This window comes from Mirounga leonina, unplaced genomic scaffold, assembly GCF_011800145.1.
Source record: "Mirounga leonina isolate KUSES-001 unplaced genomic scaffold, KU_Mleo_1.0 Mir_125, whole genome shotgun sequence".
NCBI lineage: Eukaryota > Metazoa > Chordata > Mammalia > Carnivora > Phocidae > Mirounga > Mirounga leonina.
Genome location: NW_023270305.1, coordinates 8,706,880 through 8,726,306, shown reverse-complemented (window position 1 = coordinate 8,726,306; position 19,427 = coordinate 8,706,880). Strand labels below are relative to the sequence as shown.

Below are 19,427 nucleotides of genomic sequence, written 5' to 3'. Positions count from 1 at the left end.
ACGCCACGTGAGGCCCGGGCGGTGTGGGGCAGAGACCATGCTGGGGTGGCCTCACACAGAGCGGACTCAGCCGGAGACGGGGTGCTGTCTCAGGGTGACTCAGATGGCCTGAGACGCCCTTCCTGCCTGCTTCCCTGAGGTCCCAGGGTGCGGGGAGCGGGGGTGGGGTGGGGGGAGTCCTGGCTGACAGCAGCACCGAAAACAACCTTGCCATATGTGGTTCTTCTCCACGTGAACACTGTAAGGACCGTCCCCACCAGAAGGCTGATGCTCCTGCAGGGGAGAATGATCCAGAGATCCGTGCTGAGAAGAGGTGATTCCTGTTGTTGTAGGAAGATGACCTAACAGCTGGCCAGACCATGAGGTCCCCCCACTAATGTGCTGCAGGCCCGGAATGGAAGCAGGCATGGTCACCTGTGGGCCAGGCCGGGGTCCCTGTGTCACAGGTCTCTACCTGGACCTGTGACAGGGGAATCCACCATGATTATATCTCCCCTTTGGCTACTAAGACTTTCATAATTTAGCCTAGCACGGATTAGGGGGTGTTGGGAATGGAGCCCCAGGCAGGGGGATGGGTGGAGGGTCAGAGGGAACGAGGCATGCCCAAAGCACCTGTCTGTCCTGGGGCAGCTGTCCTGGGGACCGTCTCTCCAAACAGGCCGGCCTCTGCGCTGTCTGGGCAGGGTGAGGGGGAGAATATTCGGGAAGCCTCATGCTCCTCTCATTCCAGGTCTCCAAAAAGTACAGTGAGATCGAGGAGTTCTACCAGAAACTGAGCAGTCGTTACTCCACGTCCAGCCTTCCCCCGCTCCCCAAGAAGGTCCTGTTCGTTGGGGAGTCCGACATCCGGGAAAGAAGAGCCGTGTTCAATGAGATTCTGCGCTGTGTCTCGAAGGATGCCGAGTTGGCAGGAAGCCCAGAGCTGCTAGAATTCTTAGGTACCTGAGGCTCTGTCCCTAACCTCTGAGGCCTTTGTTGGCCCAGAACCAGGCCTCACTCCCCTGGCTGGGCCAAAGCGGGCCCACCGCTGCCGGCAGGAGGACGCTGCCTGCCTGGGTGCTGGACAGGGCTCACACGGGGCCTTCTCTGTGGTCTGACCCCACCCGTGCCCCTCCTGGCCACCCCCAGAGTGCCCCAACCCATACGCATCCGCCCCCCACGTTGCCTCCTGCCAGCCAGGCCTGCAGACCGGGCCCCCGGGGACACCCCCCCAGTGTCCAGGCCTGCACAGAGGCCCCAAGGCAGATGAAGTGCTTATGTGCCCCTGGCCGGGGAGGGGTCTCCTCGGGAGGTGCTGGGCTCTCCCCCCTGACTTTCTCCCTTCTTTGGACCACTCTGTTTAACTTTTCTTCCCAATGACTGCCGTCTCTAAGCGTCACAAGACAGATAGGAGTTTTTCAGAAGACAACAGCAAATAAGCCAAAAAATTTTTTAAAGGGGTGAGGAAGAAAAAAAGCAAAGCCAGTGAATGCACAGAGGTGGGGGCAGAGCCCTGGCTACTTGTCTCCTTTTCCAGCCCCTCCCCTGCACCTGTGGGCCCCGAGTTGTTTGCTACGAGATCACAACCTGCTTGCCCCCCAGTGGGCTGTGTTGCCTGTGATATGGGGGCTCCCGCTGATCCATAACTGGGAGAAACTCCAGATCTCCTGGCCCCTCTGTTACAGAGAAGCAAGATACAGTGGTTTGACTCTCTTAGGCTTTCTGTGCCTCCGTTTCCTTATCTGTAAAGTAGAGGCATGAACAGGATCTCTCACGTGGATTTTTACAATAGTTCAATGAGTCCATACCTGTGAAATGCTTTTTACACAATGCCTGTTACACGGAATTGAAATTTTGAGTGGTATTTTCACATTTGTCCTAATAACAAAGCATAATATAAGGCAATGTATGATTACTGCCTAGATTTATGTAACGTAGTAACACATATTACTTTGACGTATGTGTTAATATCTTGTTCCCAGGCATACTATAGGTCCCTTATCTAAGGGTGTTTTGTTTTGTTTTGTTTTTTTAATAGGAACTGCTTTCAGGGGCCCCTGGGTGGCTCAGTTGGTTAAGCGGCTGCCTTCGGCTCAGGTCATGATCCCAGGGTCCTGGGATCGAGCCCCGCATCGGGCTCCCTGCTCAGCGGGAGGCCTGCTTCTCCCTCTCCCACTCCCCCTACTTGTGTTCCCTCTCTCGCTGTCTCTCTCTGTCAAATAAATAAAATCTTAAAAAAAAAAAAAAAATAGGAACTGCTTTCAAAGATCTTCTACCCAGTAACTATCTGGATAGAGGTGAACAAGTAGTCTAAACCCACATTTCTCAGTCCATCTGTGGGGAAAGACTAGATTCGTATTCCCAATCTGTCACGGACAGATACTTTCACAAATACGAAATCACATGTCTAGATGTCGTGACAGTGCCAAGCTGCTATGGATGTTTCCAGATGCTTGCTCTCCCTTTCTGTGCTTACCGCATCATGGATATCCATCTGGGGGCCATGCTTTGAGAAGTGCTGATGTAAGCCACTTTGTAGTGGAGCCATTACAGTTCATTCTGGAATCTTCCATGAGCTCACTGTGCACCCATTGGGTTCATAGTCTAAGCGCCCAGACCCTTGGAGCCAGTCTTCATCCGTGGCTGGATTGCCAGAGCTCCCTGATATGCCCCACAGATGTAAGCTGGCCGGCTTTTTTGCCCTTAGCCAGTGGACGTAGGCTCGGCTCTTGCCCTGCTACCAGCTGGTTCCAAGGCTCGCACCTATAACCACTCCACTCCAGGCTTCACTACAGGCTCGAGGCTTGGAACCCCGGCTGCCCCCTGTGCACCCAGACCCGGCACCCTGTCCCAGGACGCTGCGGGAGGCCCCCAGCTCAGGTCCCAGCACAGGAGCTTGGGTGCACGGCAGCGCTGCCTCGTCCCCTGGTTGTGGACGTCAGGGGCCCTCCTCCATCTCCTTCGACAGGCACCAGATCCCCAGGGGCTGCGGACCTCACCAGCAGAGATGTCTCTGTCCTGGATGCACACAGCCAGGCCCAGGATGATGGGGAGGCTTTCGACTTCTTCGAGCAACAGGACCGAGTGGAGGCTGAGGGTCTGCCCATCCCAGGCCAGAAGGGCGAGGATGCAAGAAACTCCTCCGAGGAGGAAGAGGAGGAGGCACTGGACCCTCTGGGCATCATGCGGTAGGTCTCCATGTCCTGGATAGGGCCTCCTTCTGGCCTGCTCCAGGCTCTCTGGTGAGGGCTCCTCTCTCCCTCCGTCCCTCCCTCCGTCCCGGGCATCTGAGAAAACCTGTTTCCCTGGGTCATCACTCCCTGTGGCCTGGTGTGCTCGGGCGGGGCTCAGATGTTACCTTCTCCTCCCTGGCCACAGGGCAGGCCCCTGGTCCCCAGTTCTGTACGGAGTCCTGGCAGGGCTGCCCACCCCCGACAGCTCAGCAGCCCAGGAGCCCTGGGCTCTCCACGCAGCTCATCACTGATGGCCTGGGGCTGGTGGCCCGTGATCGAAGCCCCCTAGGCCCCGTGTCACTGTTCTTAAAGCAGGGCTGTTGACCTGGGCCCTGCCTTCCAACAAGGCAGTTGTAAGGCCCACGAATCACATGAGTGGAAGGGACTGATAACCTGGAAGGTGCCCGCTGTGTGTGATGAAGAAGGTAGAGTGAGCCGCAGGCCCCCTGGCCACTCAGCTGAGTTCTCTTTACATGCACATACATGCACACAGGTGTGTGCACACAGGTACAGTGGGGAAGTAGAGGTAAGCCAGGTATGGTCTCAGCGGTCCCTCGGTGTCCTGGTGCTCTGCCGCCTTCCCCTTTCCTGATCCCCTGACTGCCTTCCCTAGTCAGTGCACTGCTCCCAAGCTCCCGCTGGACGACCACCCTGTGCTGGGGCAGCATGAGACCAGAGAGACATCTGCTCCCAAGGCCCGTCCAGTGGGCACAAGCTGAGGTGCTGGGGCGGGACCTCCCAGACAGACAGACTCAGCCACCCCATGGCCCTTACCACTTCTGGGCCCAAACGTGCAAGAACAGGCGGGAACCAGTGTTTCTGAGCACTTCCTACACGCTGAGCTTGGTACTCTGCACTTCATGTACTCGGTCTCCTTGACACCCTGCCTGCAAGGAGATGTTATTATCCCATTCTACAGATTAAAGAAACTGAAGCCTGCAGAGGCCGAGTGCCCTGCCCGAGGTCAGGCAGCTGGTAAATAATAGTCCTGGGATTCCAGTCTAGCTCAGGGTCCTGGACACTGCTTGGCCTTGATCCTGGCTCTGCCATTTACCAGCAGTATGTCTCTGGCAATTTACCCCTTGTCTTCAGTTTTCTGCAGTGAATAGGGTCATGGTAGCATTGCTTTGTAGGGCTCTTGTGGAGACTGAGTTACAATGAATGCTAGCGCTCGCTCTTCTCACGGCCGCAGCTTGCTGCCCCACCTCCTCCGCCGAATCAGATCGCAGACCTGGGGTGACAGTCCTTCTGCCCTGATGAGAGATCGAAGTGCAGTCAACAGACGAGAGAGGCCCGTCTCCAGAAATCAGGGAGGGGCAAGTTCAGTGTAAAGGACGTGAAAATCACAGTCCCGAAGCTCTGCCCACCATCCTCCAGCTTTCCTATCCTAGGGGAGTCGGGGGGCATGTGAGGCTGGGGACACGCAGGAGGAGGTATGGCTGCAGGGCTGCCCTATGACCAGCCTAGAGAGGACAAGGATTCACACTCAGGGAAGATCCGGCGCTGCAGGACACCCGGGCCCAGAGCCGCAAGTCGTGCAGCCCCTGATGCCCCGAGTCAGGTCCCCCGCCCTCCGCAGCCGCCCTGACCTGGACGGGGGGTGAGCAGCCCTGGGGGTGAGGCAGCGAGGTTGTGCGGGGAGACCTCTGTGGTAGCCTCTTCTTATCGGCCTTACACGGCCTGCAGGCCCTTCTTGGGCTTTATTTTGGTTGGGAGGAGGCTGTGTTTGAACTCAGGCTCTCTGTTGTTCTGAGTAACCACACGTAAAGCCAGACCGAGAAGGACTTCAGTGGTTTGCGCCAGCCTTTGGCTGAGGGTCATGCTTAGCAAAGCGGCTCCTTTTTTGGGTAGGAAAATGCTCTTTGGGGTTGGCAAGGGCCGCCTTGAATTTCCTACTTATTCCGGTAGCAGATTGTCGAGGGATGTGTCAGCCGTCTGGGACCACCTGCCCCCCAGCACTGTCGCCAGTCCCGGGAAAACATAGCACCTAAAAGGGACCCCAGAGGGGCGCCTGGGTGGCTCAGTCATTAAGCGTCTGCCTTCGGCTCAGGTCATGATCCCAGAGTTGTGGGATCGAGCCCTGCATCGGGCTCCCTGCTCCGCGGGAAGCCTGCTTCTCCTTCTCCCACTCCCCCTGCTTGTGTTCCCTCTCTCGCTGTGTCTCTCTCTGTCAAATAAATAAATAAAATCTTTAAAAAAAATAAAAATAAAATAAAAGGGACCCCAGAGGCTTAAGACCTTCTGCTGGTTTCCCCTGTAAGGGCTGGTGTGACATTAGTCAGTACTGCTGCCCTCATCGGGGAGAATAACACCTAAGGTTTCTGAGAGCTTATTAAATGCCAGGGACCGATTCCCATTCCTGGGACGAGACATTTCTGTCTCTGCTTTTTTTTTTAAGAGGTCATGACACACCACATGGCTCTCGGGACCTGTGTGGGTTTGGTGTGGAAAATGGTGCTCTAGGAGCCGCAGTGGTATCAGGCTCATGGTGTGTGTGGGTGGGGGGTGTGTGGAAGCTGAAGTTTGGGGACAGGTCGCTCCTGCAAATTCATGCAGCCCCAAATGGCAGGTCACGACTCGGCGGCGTCACCCTGACTGCCCTTTGATTCCAGTCACTCTGCAGTGTGGGAGGTGGGCAGAGCCCTGGGATTATCCCCCTTTCACAGATGGGGACGTTGAGGACAGTTGAGCAGGGACTTGGTGGAGCCTTGCAGGTGGCAGCCCCCCCACCCGTGCCCTCTCCTGGGGCACCCAGATGGGCCTGTTGACTCTTTTTTTTTTTTTAAGATTTTATTTATTTATTTGAGAGAGAGAATGAGAGAGAGAGAGAGCACATGAGAGGGGGGAGGGTCAGAGGAAGAAGCAGACTCCCTGCCGAGCAGGGAACCCGATGCGGGACTTGATCCAGGGACTCCAGGATCATGACCTGAGCCGAAGGCAGTCGCTCAACCAACTGAGCCGCCCAGGCGCCCTGGGCCTGTTGACTCTTGAACAGGCTGCCCACCCTGGCTGTTAGTGGGGAGTGGGGAGCATTGTGGTTTTCGCAGGAGACGTGGGCATTGCATGCATATTTCTCCGCCCCCCCCAGGGCCCTCAGTTGCCCTGCAGATGCGGCACCCCGCTGCCCCAGCTGAGCGCCCCGCCCCCGCCAGCAAGCGCCCATCTGGGCCTGGCTTTCTGGAGTGGACTCGGTTCCAGGGCGCGGGCGTCTGTCCGTCCTTCCTGCCGTGGGCCCGGCGGGGCGCTGTTGCCCTACCACAAGGCTGCTGGAAGGGGGGCCGGCCAGCACAGAGCCCCGTGCTGGGACTGGCCTGGCTTTTCTTTGTTTCTTAAACCTGGTGTTGATTAGGGGCAAAGGCAAGTTGCTGCCCAGTGCAGAGCGCCCTGAGGCAGAAGGAGCCTTCGGCCGGCCCGACCTGGCCCTGCTGCTCCCCTGTCCGCAGGGTTGGGAGCAGCTCCGTGCTGGGGTGACCCGCGGACTGCACGCAGAGCGCACATGCCTCTTGCGCTGGCTCTTCTCTCCGCGTCCTCCCTCGGTCCCCTCCTGTCCCGCGGAGTTTTCGGGTTTTGCTCTCTGTTTTCGAGACTTCGCACGTCTGAGAAAGATGAAGTTCTACCAGAATAGTTCTGCCTTCTGCCGGAAATACCCTGTTAGGGACATCTTTAATCGTAACTTGAATAATACACGATTGGTAACAGAAAATCTGAAAACACAGTGAAAAGGCCTTTCGCCCTGAAGGAATACGCTCTGGATGTACGTTTCTCGTAACCCCAAATGGGGCTGCGTGGTGTGCGCCATTCCATAATTTGCTTATTTTCAGCTTATATACTGGGTCTTTCCAGATCAGTAAGTAGACTTCTACGTTCTTAACTTCGTGCTGATGCGTTCTAAGTGGCATTGTCAGGCGCCTGCCTGGGGGCATTCGGGTGTTTTCTGAAGGTTTTTGCTATTACAGGCAGTGAGGAACTTTATTGTGTTTGGAGCTTTTCTCCCCAGATAACTGCCCTAGAGCCAGTTCCTGGAAGCTTTGGCCTGGGGGCCTTGGTTGTGCCCCTCCAGTGAAGGATTCTTTAGGGACTTAATCCCTCTCTTTTGGGAAGGCCTCTCTGCTTTTGCAAACCCTGCGTACTTGCGAGGCCGCTGCCTCCCACCCCTTCCTCTGGTGCCCAGGGAGCACCCCCCCCCAATCCAACCCCCAGTCCGGGAGGATCCTCAGCACCCCGAGGGACAGGCTGGTTCCTACATGGACATGCCTTCCCTCGAGGCTGGACTTCCCGCTCTCTGCTCACAGAAGGGGGGCCACCACCCAGTGTCCTGTGCATGGCCTCCAGCGGGGAAGCTGGACCTTTTTTTGGAGTGTGAATCATGTATTTTGTCACAATTGTTTATAAAAATGTTGCTTTATCTTCACAAAAGAATCATACGCATTTTAGTATAAAAATGTCTTACTGCCTACGTTTAGATAAAATCACTGCTCTGGGATGACCCTGTGGTTTTGAAGACCTCCCGGCACACTGCCAGGTACCCCCAGACTTGCTCCTGTTGGAGATTTATTGATTTCTGCCCCAGCTTTATTGAGAACTAATCAGCATATAGCACTGTGTGAGTTTAAGGTGTACGGTGTGACTTAATACGCGTATATATTGCGAAGCAGTGACCCCAATAAGGTTAGTTGCCAAGTCCATCAGTCGCCACACAGAACTACTATTTCTGAGATTTGGAAGCAAGATGTCCCCCAGGTGGGCCACGGCGGGGTGTGCAGGTGGTCTCAGCCGCACCTGGGGAGATGCACAGCCGCAGCTTCTCGGCCGCCTCGCTCGCGGGCTTGGACGCCTTTGGTGTTCTGGCCCCCGCCGAGGGTAGCAGGCCCGCTGGGAACCCTGCAGCACCCTGGAGTGCATGAGAGGCCCCCTTGGACTGGGGCTCCCGGGAGTTCTTTAGTGATTCATGGGGAAATTCACACTTGAGGAGCCCCAGAAACCAAAGTTGCTGAAAGCCTGGGATATGGCAGGAGGGCAATGAGGCAGGAGCAGCAGGTTCACTGGCCGCGGGGCTTCCAGGAGGGTGGGCTCAGGGGTTCTTGGGGGCCCCCCTTCCACCTGCCATCTGCCAGGAGCGGTTCTCTGGGTCACAGGAGGGCCAGGAGCCAGGGCTGGCGGGCCTTGTCGTGTACCTCTGCAGACAGCACTCAGCCCTGGCCTGGCCTGGGACCAAAATCAATGAGGAATGCAGGGGGCACGGTGACAGACGTCCTGCTGGTCACCACCACATCCCTCATTCGGGCGGCAGCACGTGCTCTACTGACTGGATCTCCCCATCCATGTTAGCGCACAAAGACTGGCCTGGATGAACGGTGTGGCGGTGCTTTCTACTTTGTTTCTTTTTTTAAGGTGATCGTTTGAAGATTTATTTCTTTATTTGTCAGAGAGAGAGAGCACAAGCAGGGGGAGCGGCAGAGGGAGAGGGAGAAGCAGGTTTCCCCCGAGGAAGGAGCCCGATGTGGGACTCGATCCCAGGACCCTGGGATCATGGCCTGAGCCGAAGGCAGATGCTTAACCGACTGAGCCACCCAGGCATCCGTTTTCCACTTTTTAAATCCAGTAGTAAAAATTTCAGTGCGGGAGAAATTCCTGCAGAGCCCCAGTGTGTATCAATCAGCCTGAGGGAGAATTGGCCCGGTTGGGACAGGAGTAGAGACTGGATGTCTGCCCCCTCGGCCTCAGCTCACCTCCCCGTGGCCCTGAGTGGCTCCGTGGAAGGCCGAGGCCCTTCGAGCATGGTCTGAAAGCCCCTGGGAAAGCTGGGTGTGCGGTCAGCCCAGAGCAGAATTAGAGGCAGGCAGTCCCAGGTTCAAATCCCGGAGGGCACTGGGCACGTCGTTGAACATCTTAGCGCCTCAGTTTCTCTCTTTAAAAATGGAAGACAAAGTCCAGCCCCAGTGGTAGAAGGATACAGTGAGACGTAGTATAGGAAATTCCCTTTGTGTGTTGTTATCGCTACTTGAGCTTTGCTCTGAGGAAGCCCTGGGCTGTTTGAAGTAAAGGCAGCCTTCCCATTTCCTGTGGTGGAATGCGGCTCCCAGCGCCCAGTACAAGCTGTGGGACTTGGCTGCAGCCGGGGGCAGGGCCGCCTCCCGCAGCCTGGCTCCCCAGCAGCCGGCTTGATTGGCTCTCCCTCATGGGATTGAAGGGACAGTCCCTGGGGATTGGACTCTTGGGAGGTCATACCTGCCATCCCCCTGCCTCAGGCTGCCCCCAAGGAAGAGCATTAGAATGACAGACAGAGCCTTTCACCTGAGGGGCTGGAGGGCAAATCCAGTGTCTTCGTGGTTATTACTCGGGAACCTGCCCAAGATCACCCAGTCACGCACCCAGTCACGCACCGTGGGGCTCTGGGCAGGACCTTGCCTGTTCCCTCCAGGCTAAGACCCCTTTCGGGCCAGCATGCCAGTTTCCCAGCCCTCGTCCATGTGTTCTCTGGGGTGGGTGATGGGGATGATGGGTTTTTGCAATCGCAGGGACTGCCAGGCCTCAGGGGTCACGTGAGCATTTGGAGTGTCACCGGGGATGTGGGAAGAAACCAAGACGGCCCAAGTGAGAAACAGGCAGAGGCCTTGATTGAGAGCTGGCCATAGCAAGGAAGGGGTCAGCCGCCAGACCTGCATTTAGCGGAGACTCGGAGGCAGGCTGGGAGTAGGAACGATTCCTAGTGGGAAAGAGAAGGCTCGGGTATGCCCCAGCTGGAGGCTGGTGGCGAGGGAGGCTGCCGCCTGGAGGTGGGGCGTCCTGCACGCCCTGCGATCGGTTGGGGGAGCATATTTGGCCTGCTCTGGCTGGTCCTATGAAGAGGGAAACCAGGGTAAAGATTAGGGTAGCTGGCAGTTATCGATCAAGCCCTGGCCATCGCGGGCCCTAGCCGCAGAGCTGTGGTTTGATTTCCTGGGCTGGTTGCTGCAGGGTGTGGGACACAGGTCTGTCTGACCTCTGCTCTGCCCATTTGTATACTCGGTCTCTCGGGGCACTTCGGGTGTGGCCAGAGCTGGGTCCTTGCTTTCCAGCAGTGGGGGGCGGACCCCCTGCACCCAGACCAGCCTGGTTCAGTGGTGGTGCAGGTGTGTGCTAGGTGAGGGGCAGGGTTTGGCCCCCGTGCAGAGAAGAAATGTCAGCACGCACAAGCTGAGAGGGCAGGGGCATCGTGAGGGCCTGGTCAGTGAGCCCTCAGTTGAGGCTCAGTGGCCTGGGGAGTCAGGCTCCGGCTGTTGAGAAAGATCCTTGAGTGTGACCCTGGGGCTACAGCAAATGATGGGTGTTTACCAGGCAGGCCTTGTTTATTTAGGGCCCAGAATAAAGTCGAGGGGCGGAAACATGATGTGAACCTTGTCAGCATCAGGCTCCCACTGTGCCCTTTGCCAGTCTGCATGTGGGCTCCAGCTTCCAGAGCATTCCTTACTCCCATGCAAGAGCTAAGGGAACAGACCCAGAGAAGTGAATGACTGGCCTGAGGTCACATGTGGATTCCCTGGCATTCCCCCTCCAGGGCTGCTTACCCGGAACAGAAAGGCCAGACTCTTCCCCAGGCCCTTTGGGCTGTGCCCCGACTTCCCCTCAGACTCTCCTCCCCCGTGTGCCTGCTGCCCGGCTCTTGGCCACTTGGCGCTTCCCACCTTGGCCTTTGTGCCGGGCCGGTCTCTGCCTGGAGCGCCGCTTTCCCGACTCTGCTCAGCCCCCGTCCAGCACTTCCCCGAAGCTCCCGTCCGGGGAGGCTGGCCCAGCTCCTGGGGCGGCTGCCTGTCCTCCATGAGCCGCACCACGCTGATGACCGGGTCATCGTGGAGGCCCCGAGGCCTGGTGCTACTACAAATAGCATTGTCCCGGAATACATTTCACAAAAGCTTATTTATGGGCACTCTGAAGATTTTCCCTCAGTGAAAAAGAAACTGAATTTAAAATTTTAAAATGAAAAATACTTTATTGGAAAGCACGAACATTGTATGATTGGAAAGGAGGTTGACTTCTGTATTTGGTTAAACATCACCCTGGCTTGGAAGGTAAGTCGTGCTGTCTGTGAGTCTTGGCTTCAGAAGGATCCAGCACCTTCTGTTTCGTCCAGGAGATGCTCCCGCAACTCAAGTGACACAGGTCCTGGGCAGCTGGTGCCCCTCGGTGGTCAGCCAGGGGGGCAGGTGCATCTGGGAACACGGACACAGACCCCCTGGGTGGCTGGAGGGGAGGCTGCCGTCGTTTGTCCGTCACTGTCGCCACAACTCCCTGAGCCCCGTGAGCAGGGCTGCTCCTTGGACTGTTGGAGCTGTTGGCCTCGCCGGGCCGCCACCCTCCAGTTTGCTCCGCCCGCATGATGTGGCCCGCCCTGGACCACTGTCTGCCATCAGGCACACAAAGCAGGAGAGCTGGACCTGCATGCTACAGGGACTTGCATCCACACGCCTGCTCCCACCCCCCTCCCCCCATGCCACCTGTGCCAGGCCCGAGCCTGCCCAGGTTCAGGTGACCTCCTTCCTGCTTACCAGGAGGTCTGTCCACCGCTCACTTCTCTGTTCCGTGCCCCGTTGCCCTAGCCCTGGTGACAAGAGTCTAATCCTGTTGGCCCGCCCTTCGCCGAAGGGAGAAGAGAAGCATCCTTTATCGTGGTGCAGCGGCGGGTGGCAGATGGGCACGGCAGAGTTGGGCGGCGCAACCCACAGACAGTGGGCAGGAGTAGAGCAGGGACGGGGCTGGTGGGGGCGGGCAGGGCTGCAGCCCGTGTATGCAGCCTGAGTCCTCGTTCATGCAGTCTGTGAATGAGGGGAAGAAACTGGGCTTGGACACACCTTACCCAGGACACGCCTGACCTCTCCCTGAGGCCAGAAGTCTGGCATCATTCTAGACACGCCCCTTCTGCTCACTGATCACTTCACAGTCCAAATGTTCTAGGAGCTCTTTTGCCTTCTGACGTTCCCCCTGACCCTGTCTCCCTGTCTCCCCGTCACACTGCAGTGCTCCCCCAGGCCAGGCCCTCATCATTTCTCCATGGACCGTGAGCCAAGCTTCCCTGGGGGCCCGGTTCCTGATCATGCCCAAGCCATGCCCCTGGCAGGACCCCACAGATGAGGGGCTCACTTCCTCTGCCTGAGTCCATGTCTGTTTCGCTTTGCCTTCTCCAGGAAGCCCTAGGGCTGGGTTGGATCCTTCCCCTGTGCTCCGCGTATTCCGGAACTGTTTCCCTGTGTGGTCATGACGGGTTTATGGGCCTCTGAGTCTCAGCTGTGAGCGTCTGGGGACACTGCTGAGCCCGGAGGTGCGCGTGGGAGGTGCTTCGTGAGTGCTGGGTCACAGAGGGCATTCGGAGTGAACGCACCTGCTGCGTACAGAGTGGCTGAGGGCGGGTGAGGAGACCAGCTTCGGAGGAGCGAAGCCTTCCAGGTACCGTCTCTGTCTCCGACTGGTGCTGGAAACCCCGTCTTCATGCCCTTTCCACTCTTCCTGGAGGAGCAGGTGGAGATCAGTCTGGACAAGAGATGTACTATCATCTGTGTCCATCTGTCTGTTCATTTGTCTGTCCTTCCCTTTTTCCCCTCCTTCCTTCCTTCCTTTCATCCCTCCATCCTTCTTTCATCCAGTATCTATTGAGTGTCTGCTCTGGACCAGGCATGCTCTCGCGTCCCAGAGACTAAAGATCGGGGGCCGACCAGAGCAGGACCCTGGGGCTTTGAGCTGTCAGTGCTCCATATTTCCTGCCTGTTCTTTGTGTCCCCTGGAGACGGTCAGGGAGAGTTGGGGACGGAGGATGGCCTGGGTGGATGGGGTAGAGTACAGATGGTGCCCGACAGAACGGCCCCACGAGCCATAGATTCGCTTTATGTCAGTTCAAGACAATGAAAGATCGGAAATGTCTCTGGGGAGAAAAACAAGATCATTCATCCAATTTGAGAGGAAAATTCACATAGCAGGAAAGTCTGGCCTAACCTGTGTCCTCAGAACCAGAAGTAGGTGTAAGAAGGGAAATCACTGAGATCTCTGAAGCTTCTCCAGACAGAATTCATCACGTTTGTTCTCTCACTTCCTTTGTTCTCCAGACAGTTTCCTCCTTTCCGTCCTCTGATTTCTGGTCCGTGGGAAGTCTCTGGCCCCCTGCTCCAGGGCGCCAGGTGAGGGCTGGCTGTTGGGTGACTGAGGGCAGCAGTGGGGCAGAACCCACAGGCCCCGGGCTGGGCCAGGGGCTCCAGATTCCTCGGAGAGTCCAACACAGCTTCCTGGGCCGGCCCTGGGGTTCTGACCCCGTAGCTCTCAGCTAGGGCCGTCTCTGGCTGGCCTGCCTCGAGGGGCATGGCCTGTCATTGGTACCCACTTCCCAGGGGTCATGAAGGCGAACTGGCTCGGCCTGATCTGTGAAACTAAAAGCAGGTGTCCCTGTCGGAGCAGGCTACCTTGGCCCTTCAGGGTGTGTGAGGTGGCATGGCTGACGTTTCTGGAAAGCACTCGCTGTGAGGAGGGAGAAGGCCTGGCTCCTTCCACCTTGCCCAGCACCACAAGCAGGGCCCGGGGGGTGGCAGCAAAGCAGAGGCGTGTCCCTAGGGGTCTGTGCCCTGAGCCTGTCTGGCTTGTGCCCAGGATGGAGGAAGCAGGGACAGGGGCGCTTGGGACTTCCAGGCACAACCTTGCCACTGAGCCTCTGCTCTCCATCTCGTCCTCGAAATGTGTAGGCCCGAGCCTGTTGTCCTCACCCCATCCTGCATCTCCTCCCTGCTATGGGGACAATTCAAGGGGACAAGAGCACAGGACCGTGAGTGGGGCCTCGGCCCTGAGTGCACAGGTGTGCTCCATCCTGGAGGTGTGACCCAGCAGCAGGTGCCTTTCCAGCTCCCGTAGCTTCTCCCATCTCAGCTGAGCCTGAGATTCTACCGGAAGTCTGCAGCCAGACGTGGGAATGGTCGCCTCTGAGCACCCTGCCCTCCTCCAGCACCCAGGGCCGCCTGCCGTTCTGTCCATCTGCCGCTGGTTGGTCGGTGTCATCGAGGAGGGCAGGGCTTCTGCGTGCAGTTTCCCGCATTGTGTTGCCAACAGGCGCTCAGACGGTGACCTCTGTCCAGCGGATCTGCCTGCCAGGGAGACAGGCATACCAGAAATCCTGTTTCCAGTAAAAAGCGTATTTTCACTATTTGCGGGAACCTTATAATGGCTAATTTTGGCATCCACAGCAGGGATTGGATCGCTGTGTTAAAGTAAAACGAGGTTTGTTTATTTATTCGCGATGTGATTTATGTATGCAGACCTGCAGGGTTCGAGTCCGTAAAGGCTTCCATGCGCTCTGTGTCACCACCACCCGGGGCAGGAAAGGAAGCAGTCCCATGGCCCAGAAGCCTCCGTCGTGCCCTCTCCCAGTTTTCCGAAGCACCATCTGGTCCAAGGCAGGACTTTGGCCAGTGGATGAATGAGACATCAAGGGACCTTGGTGGGGGTGACAGAGCCAGTGGGGCTCTGAGTAGCCAGAGAGGTTTCCTGAAGGAGGTGGGGTTCGCTCAGTGGGACTGAAGTGTTTGCTGGAGTGACGGAGGTTTCACTTCTCGAGGCTGCTTTCTGCTGGTCCCTGGGTACCACCTGTTCCCAGCCTCAGACTACGTCCACCCCCCTTTCCAAGTGGCTGTGAAGTGACTGAGCCTGGCCCTGGGAGCACGAGGGGCCGTTGGCCCCTACAGCGTCCAGAAGGAGAGCAGCTTCTCTGCCCGGTGCTCATGCGGGCAGACCTGAGTCCTGGCTGGCCCTTCCGGGCGGGGAGCTGTCCGGCAGTCATCTGGTTCGTTCAGACATTCCCCTGCTCCTCCCGCACACCCTGACGGGGCACAGGGCTCAGCCGCTTCTGCCAGCAGGGCCTCACACCTCAGGGCACCTGAAAGTTCCTTCTTCACACAAGCTCAGGCTCACCTCGCCTGCGCGGCTCTGACCAGGCCACCTGCGCCAGCCGGCCGGGCTCTCATGAAAAGTCCTAACCTTGAGCTGTGTCTGTGATTCTGTAGCTCTAAGAAGTCCAAGAAACGCCCTGAAGTGGCTGTGAAGCCTAAACCCTCACCCCGACTCACCATTTTTGATGAGGAGGTGGACCCTGATGAGGGGCTCTTCGGCCCAAGCACGAAGCTCTCCCCGCAGCGCCCCGCAGAGGACCTGCCCCTCCAGGACCGTAAGTAGAGCCTCCAGGCATTTCCTTCACTCTGGGTGTCCGCTCAGTGACCCAACCAGCCTTTTGTAAGTGGTTTTGGACCTGCCCATGTGAGCACAGTGGAAATCTCCTTGTCCTGTTTCGACGTGGTACACACTCAGGTTATGGAGATTTTCTGCTGGAGAAATCTAGTCTTGCACTTTGTGTCCCCATAGCCTGGAACATTCCAGGGCTGTATGTTTATTCTGATCATCCCATGGAAGAGGAGGTGGCATCTTTGTCATTCCAGTGGCCAGATGTGGGCACTGTCTGGGAAGGAGATGCAACCACCCAGGTGTGCTGGGGCCCTGTACGATTTGGATTCTAATGAGAGAGTTTGTGTGACCTGAATAAACCCCACTGGAGGGTCCTGTGCAGAGTCGGAAAGGGGAAAGCCGAGCAGCCTTGGGACTTCCGTACTTGTCCCTGGGTCTGACCTTTTGTCACCCCACCTGGGTCCTCATTCAGGATGGACAAATGCTGTCCCCCATTAATCCAGCCAGCACTTGGTGACCACCCACTGAGGGCCAGACTCTGCTGAGCCTGAGAACACACCGATGAGACAGACACAGTCCTGGCCTCACGGCTCTGAGGACATGTCCTGACAATTTCAGCGTCACCTTTGAGTGCTGTCCCTTGCCCTCTTTCCCCACCTGGGCCTCTTCCTCGGGTTCTCTGTGCTCAGCCTTTTCCCTTGCCCACTGTCTCCAGGCTGGGCCAGGAGGCTGGGCGAGGCTGTCTCCACCTGTACCCCCTTGGCAGCTGAGGATGGGCCAGGACGTCCTCTGGACCATTCTGCTCCTCCCTTCCCCACAGCCCTGAAGTTGTTTGAAGATCCTGACCTCGGCGGTGCAGTCCCTCTGGGTGACCCCTTACTGCTGCCTGCCGCCAGTGAGAGTGGAGGGCCCATGTCCCACGCGGAGCTGTTCAGGTACCACCTGTCCCTTTCGGTGCTTCTCCGCCAGCCCTGAGAGTAGCCTAGATAGAGCCAGGGACCTGTCCCTGTGTGGGAGCGTCTCCCAGCTTCGGCCTCCAAGGGAGGCCATCTTGGCCCCTCCGAGGCAGGAGCCTGTGGGTCGGCTCTGACCAGGAGGCAGTGGGGGGGCCTGGGGTGGAGGTGGGGGTGGGCCACAGCCCCACGCAGCCCTGCAGGTTCCAGAAAGAACTTCATGAATACAAGTCTTTTCCTTTCCATGTTCACACTTTTATAGTTTATGTGAAGAATAATTAAATTATATAATTGCAAGAGCAAGTATAATTGGCATAAGTGGGTTTGGGAACAACTAAGATGGGTTCTTGGTAGCAAAGTGCAGATGTGCCGGACCGCGGCCAGTCCCGGCAGGGTCCCAGCGCGGGCTGGAGAAGGGAGTGTGAGGCGTAGTCTGTTCCGCAGAGGTGGGTGGACAATGCCAGCGCCTATTCAGAGCACTTGCCGTGGTCTGTGTGCTAGACTCCACATGCGGCCCGATTTCATCCTCACGACGGCCCCCCACCTAGGCTCGATCTCTGTTTTAGAGAGCAGAGTGTGGGAGAGGTAACTGGTCCAAGGCCACGGCTCCCCCAACTGGAGGACAGGACACCGGCCTGTGTCCTGTCCTCCCTGCTCCTTCCAGGACTCTCGAAGCACTTAGAGGAGAGGAGGCTGGGAGATCTGCCTCCCGCCCCGGGCCGGCAGCGCTCCCCAGGCTTCGGCGTGTGCCGGCTGCGCTCTCCGCGTGCTTGGGACTGTGCGTCTCCGTTGCATCATCCGTGCCCCCAGAACGCAGCCTTGCTCAGCGGTGTACGGGAGGCCGAGCTTCGTCTTTCCAGGAACGGTTACGTGGTGCCGAGAGGCTGTCATCTGCGCCCTCGTTAGCAGCCTCGGCTGTTAGGCAGCCCTGTCAGTGCCCGGGTCACAGCGAACGCTGTCTCGTCTTTACAGCTCCCCGTGGTCCCTGGCGTCTCTTCACTGTCATCTGTGTCCTCGGCCCTGACCGCCCCGGCAGGCTGGGAGAAGCTGGGGCGGTGCTGTCTTGAGAGGAGAGACTGAGGCATGGGGAAGCAGACTCAGCCGTGAGGAGGGCGGCAGGGCCCCTCTGAGTGCGCCCTGCCCGGGGAGGCTCCGCCATCTCCAGGACTCCGTGCGTCCCAGGGAGGCCATTCCCCGGGGACTGCGCTGGCACAGTTCCTTCTGAGTCTGACACCAGCGCCTCCCGACCCGCGTTCTGCAGAACTCCGGTGTCGCCTTCAAGGGGGTCCTGTGGCCGGATGGCTGGGGCAATACCAGTGTTCAGCAGGACTCTGAGGGCATGAGTGGGAAGCAGCGTGGGGTACTGCACGTTCCCGTTGGTCTCGGGGACCCTCTCCCTTTGGCGTGCCTCTTGGCATCCCCCAGAGCCCTCTGGGGGTTACTGGAGAACGGGTGTCCGTGGCCCTGCCTTCACTCTGCCACACAGCTGGTGATAAAGAATTCGCGTTCGGAGAGCGGGAGCCGGGTTCTATTCGCCTTTGTGCTGGCCCTGTGACTCTCCGGGCAGCGATCGGGGTTCCTTGTGATAAAAAAGCTTCCTGATGCTCATTCATTCACCGATGCTGTCACGCGTCTGTTCATGCCATCGTGGCCATCAGCGAGCCTGAAGCCCCCCAGAGCACTGTGCCCAGCAGGTGCTGGAGTCTGACAATCCTCAGCTCCCTCTTGCTGAGCAGCCAGGCCAGTGGGTGGCCTGTCCCCTGCAGGGGCCTGGGGAGGGGGAGTGGGGCTGGGGTCTTTGGAGCTCCCCACAGCCTCTCCTTGGGAGCCGGACCTTGCGTTAGTGGGACCCAATTCCAGCCGTGACTCAGGGTGCCTGGGTACAAATAGAGCACGTGGGAAGGGGTGCCCCGCCACCACCTATACCCCGAGTGTGACTGCCCCCCACCACCACCTCAGCAGCTTCTGGTGAGTTCCCAGCAGTGTTTGCCCCAGCTGTATAAATCCTGGACGCTGACATGGGCTGTTAGCTGCTGGTCTGTTTCCCTACGGGCCCCTGCGTGCAGATAATTCAGTGCCCCCCAAGCTTTCCCTGGGCTCCAGCTCCAGTGGAGGATGCAGGAGGAGCCAGCACCTGCCGTGGGGAGCTCAGGGAAGAGCTGCTGCTTGGGGGTGCTGGTCAGGAGCAGCCCATGCTGGGTTACACTTGGGGGGATTGCCGCAAGCCCAAGACAGCTACCTCTCTTCGGAGGCCTGGCTTGGGCCGGGCCCTCTCGGTCTGGACTGGAAGGACATCTCTGCCATCCGCAGAGGCTCTGACTTCTGCTTTTGGGGTCTCTGCCCCGCCGCAGGCGGTGACCCGGAGCTCCTCTGGCAGCTGGTACTTGGCAGGCAGGGTGGTGCTGGGCACGCCACGCCCAAACAGGCCTCTTCCTAGGCCGGCCCATGTCTGAGCTGGATCCCATTGACAGATGGGGAGACTGAGGACCAGGGAAGGAGCGTGATGAAGCGGACCCAAGGCCGCTGGTGAAAGCGTAGCGGGAGAGAAACGGAGCTGCACTCTGGGCTCGGTGCTGTGCTTCCGGGCCCACGGCGGCTCTGCAGCCCTTGCTGGGTGATGCCGCTGTTACCGTCTCGCGGTTGGGGACACCGGGGTCTTCTGCCTCCGGCACCTGAACCCTCCTCCCCTGTCCCCATGCAGCCTACCGAGATGCCCTTAGACACCTTGCCCAGGTGTGGGCAGCACTTGTGTGGATGTCTCTGCTGGTCGCTGGTTTAGGAAGCACGTGAAGGGCCAAGAATCCTCTTTTAAGAATTCAAAAATTGGCCCTAGGATCTCAAAGGGAATTTTCCGTGTGACTCTGTGAAAGCCCCTATGATAGTGTTACCAGACTCCCCCCTGCCCCCATCCCTGGGTCTCCTTCTGTCTCCTGGTTCCAGACCAAATGGAGTTCTTCCGCCAGGAACTGGCAGGAGGGGCTCCTCAGGCAAAGAGGGCAGAGCTGGGCTGTGGTCTGCTTTGCTCAACCGCCGTCCGGTACCTGGGGCGGGTCCTGTGTGACCGTCCCCCTGCTGC

The 19,427-nt window shown here is 58.2% G+C and overlaps 1 protein-coding gene across 4 annotated transcripts in view; it reads left to right on the top strand.

Annotated features, from left to right (window-relative positions):
• The window catches only part of HS1BP3 (HCLS1 binding protein 3), a 37,736-nt gene that overhangs the window by 7,227 nt on the left and 11,082 nt on the right, over positions 1-19,427 (top strand). For all 4 annotated transcript variants that reach the window (XM_035000661.1, XM_035000658.1, XM_035000659.1 and 1 more), the window contains 4 exons: positions 731-938; positions 2,948-3,167; positions 15,224-15,384; positions 16,219-16,333. In XM_035000661.1, the coding sequence (XP_034856552.1) occupies positions 731-938; positions 2,948-3,167; positions 15,224-15,384; positions 16,219-16,333 (704 nt within the window). The remainder of the gene's footprint in view (positions 1-730; positions 939-2,947; positions 3,168-15,223; positions 15,385-16,218; positions 16,334-19,427) is intronic.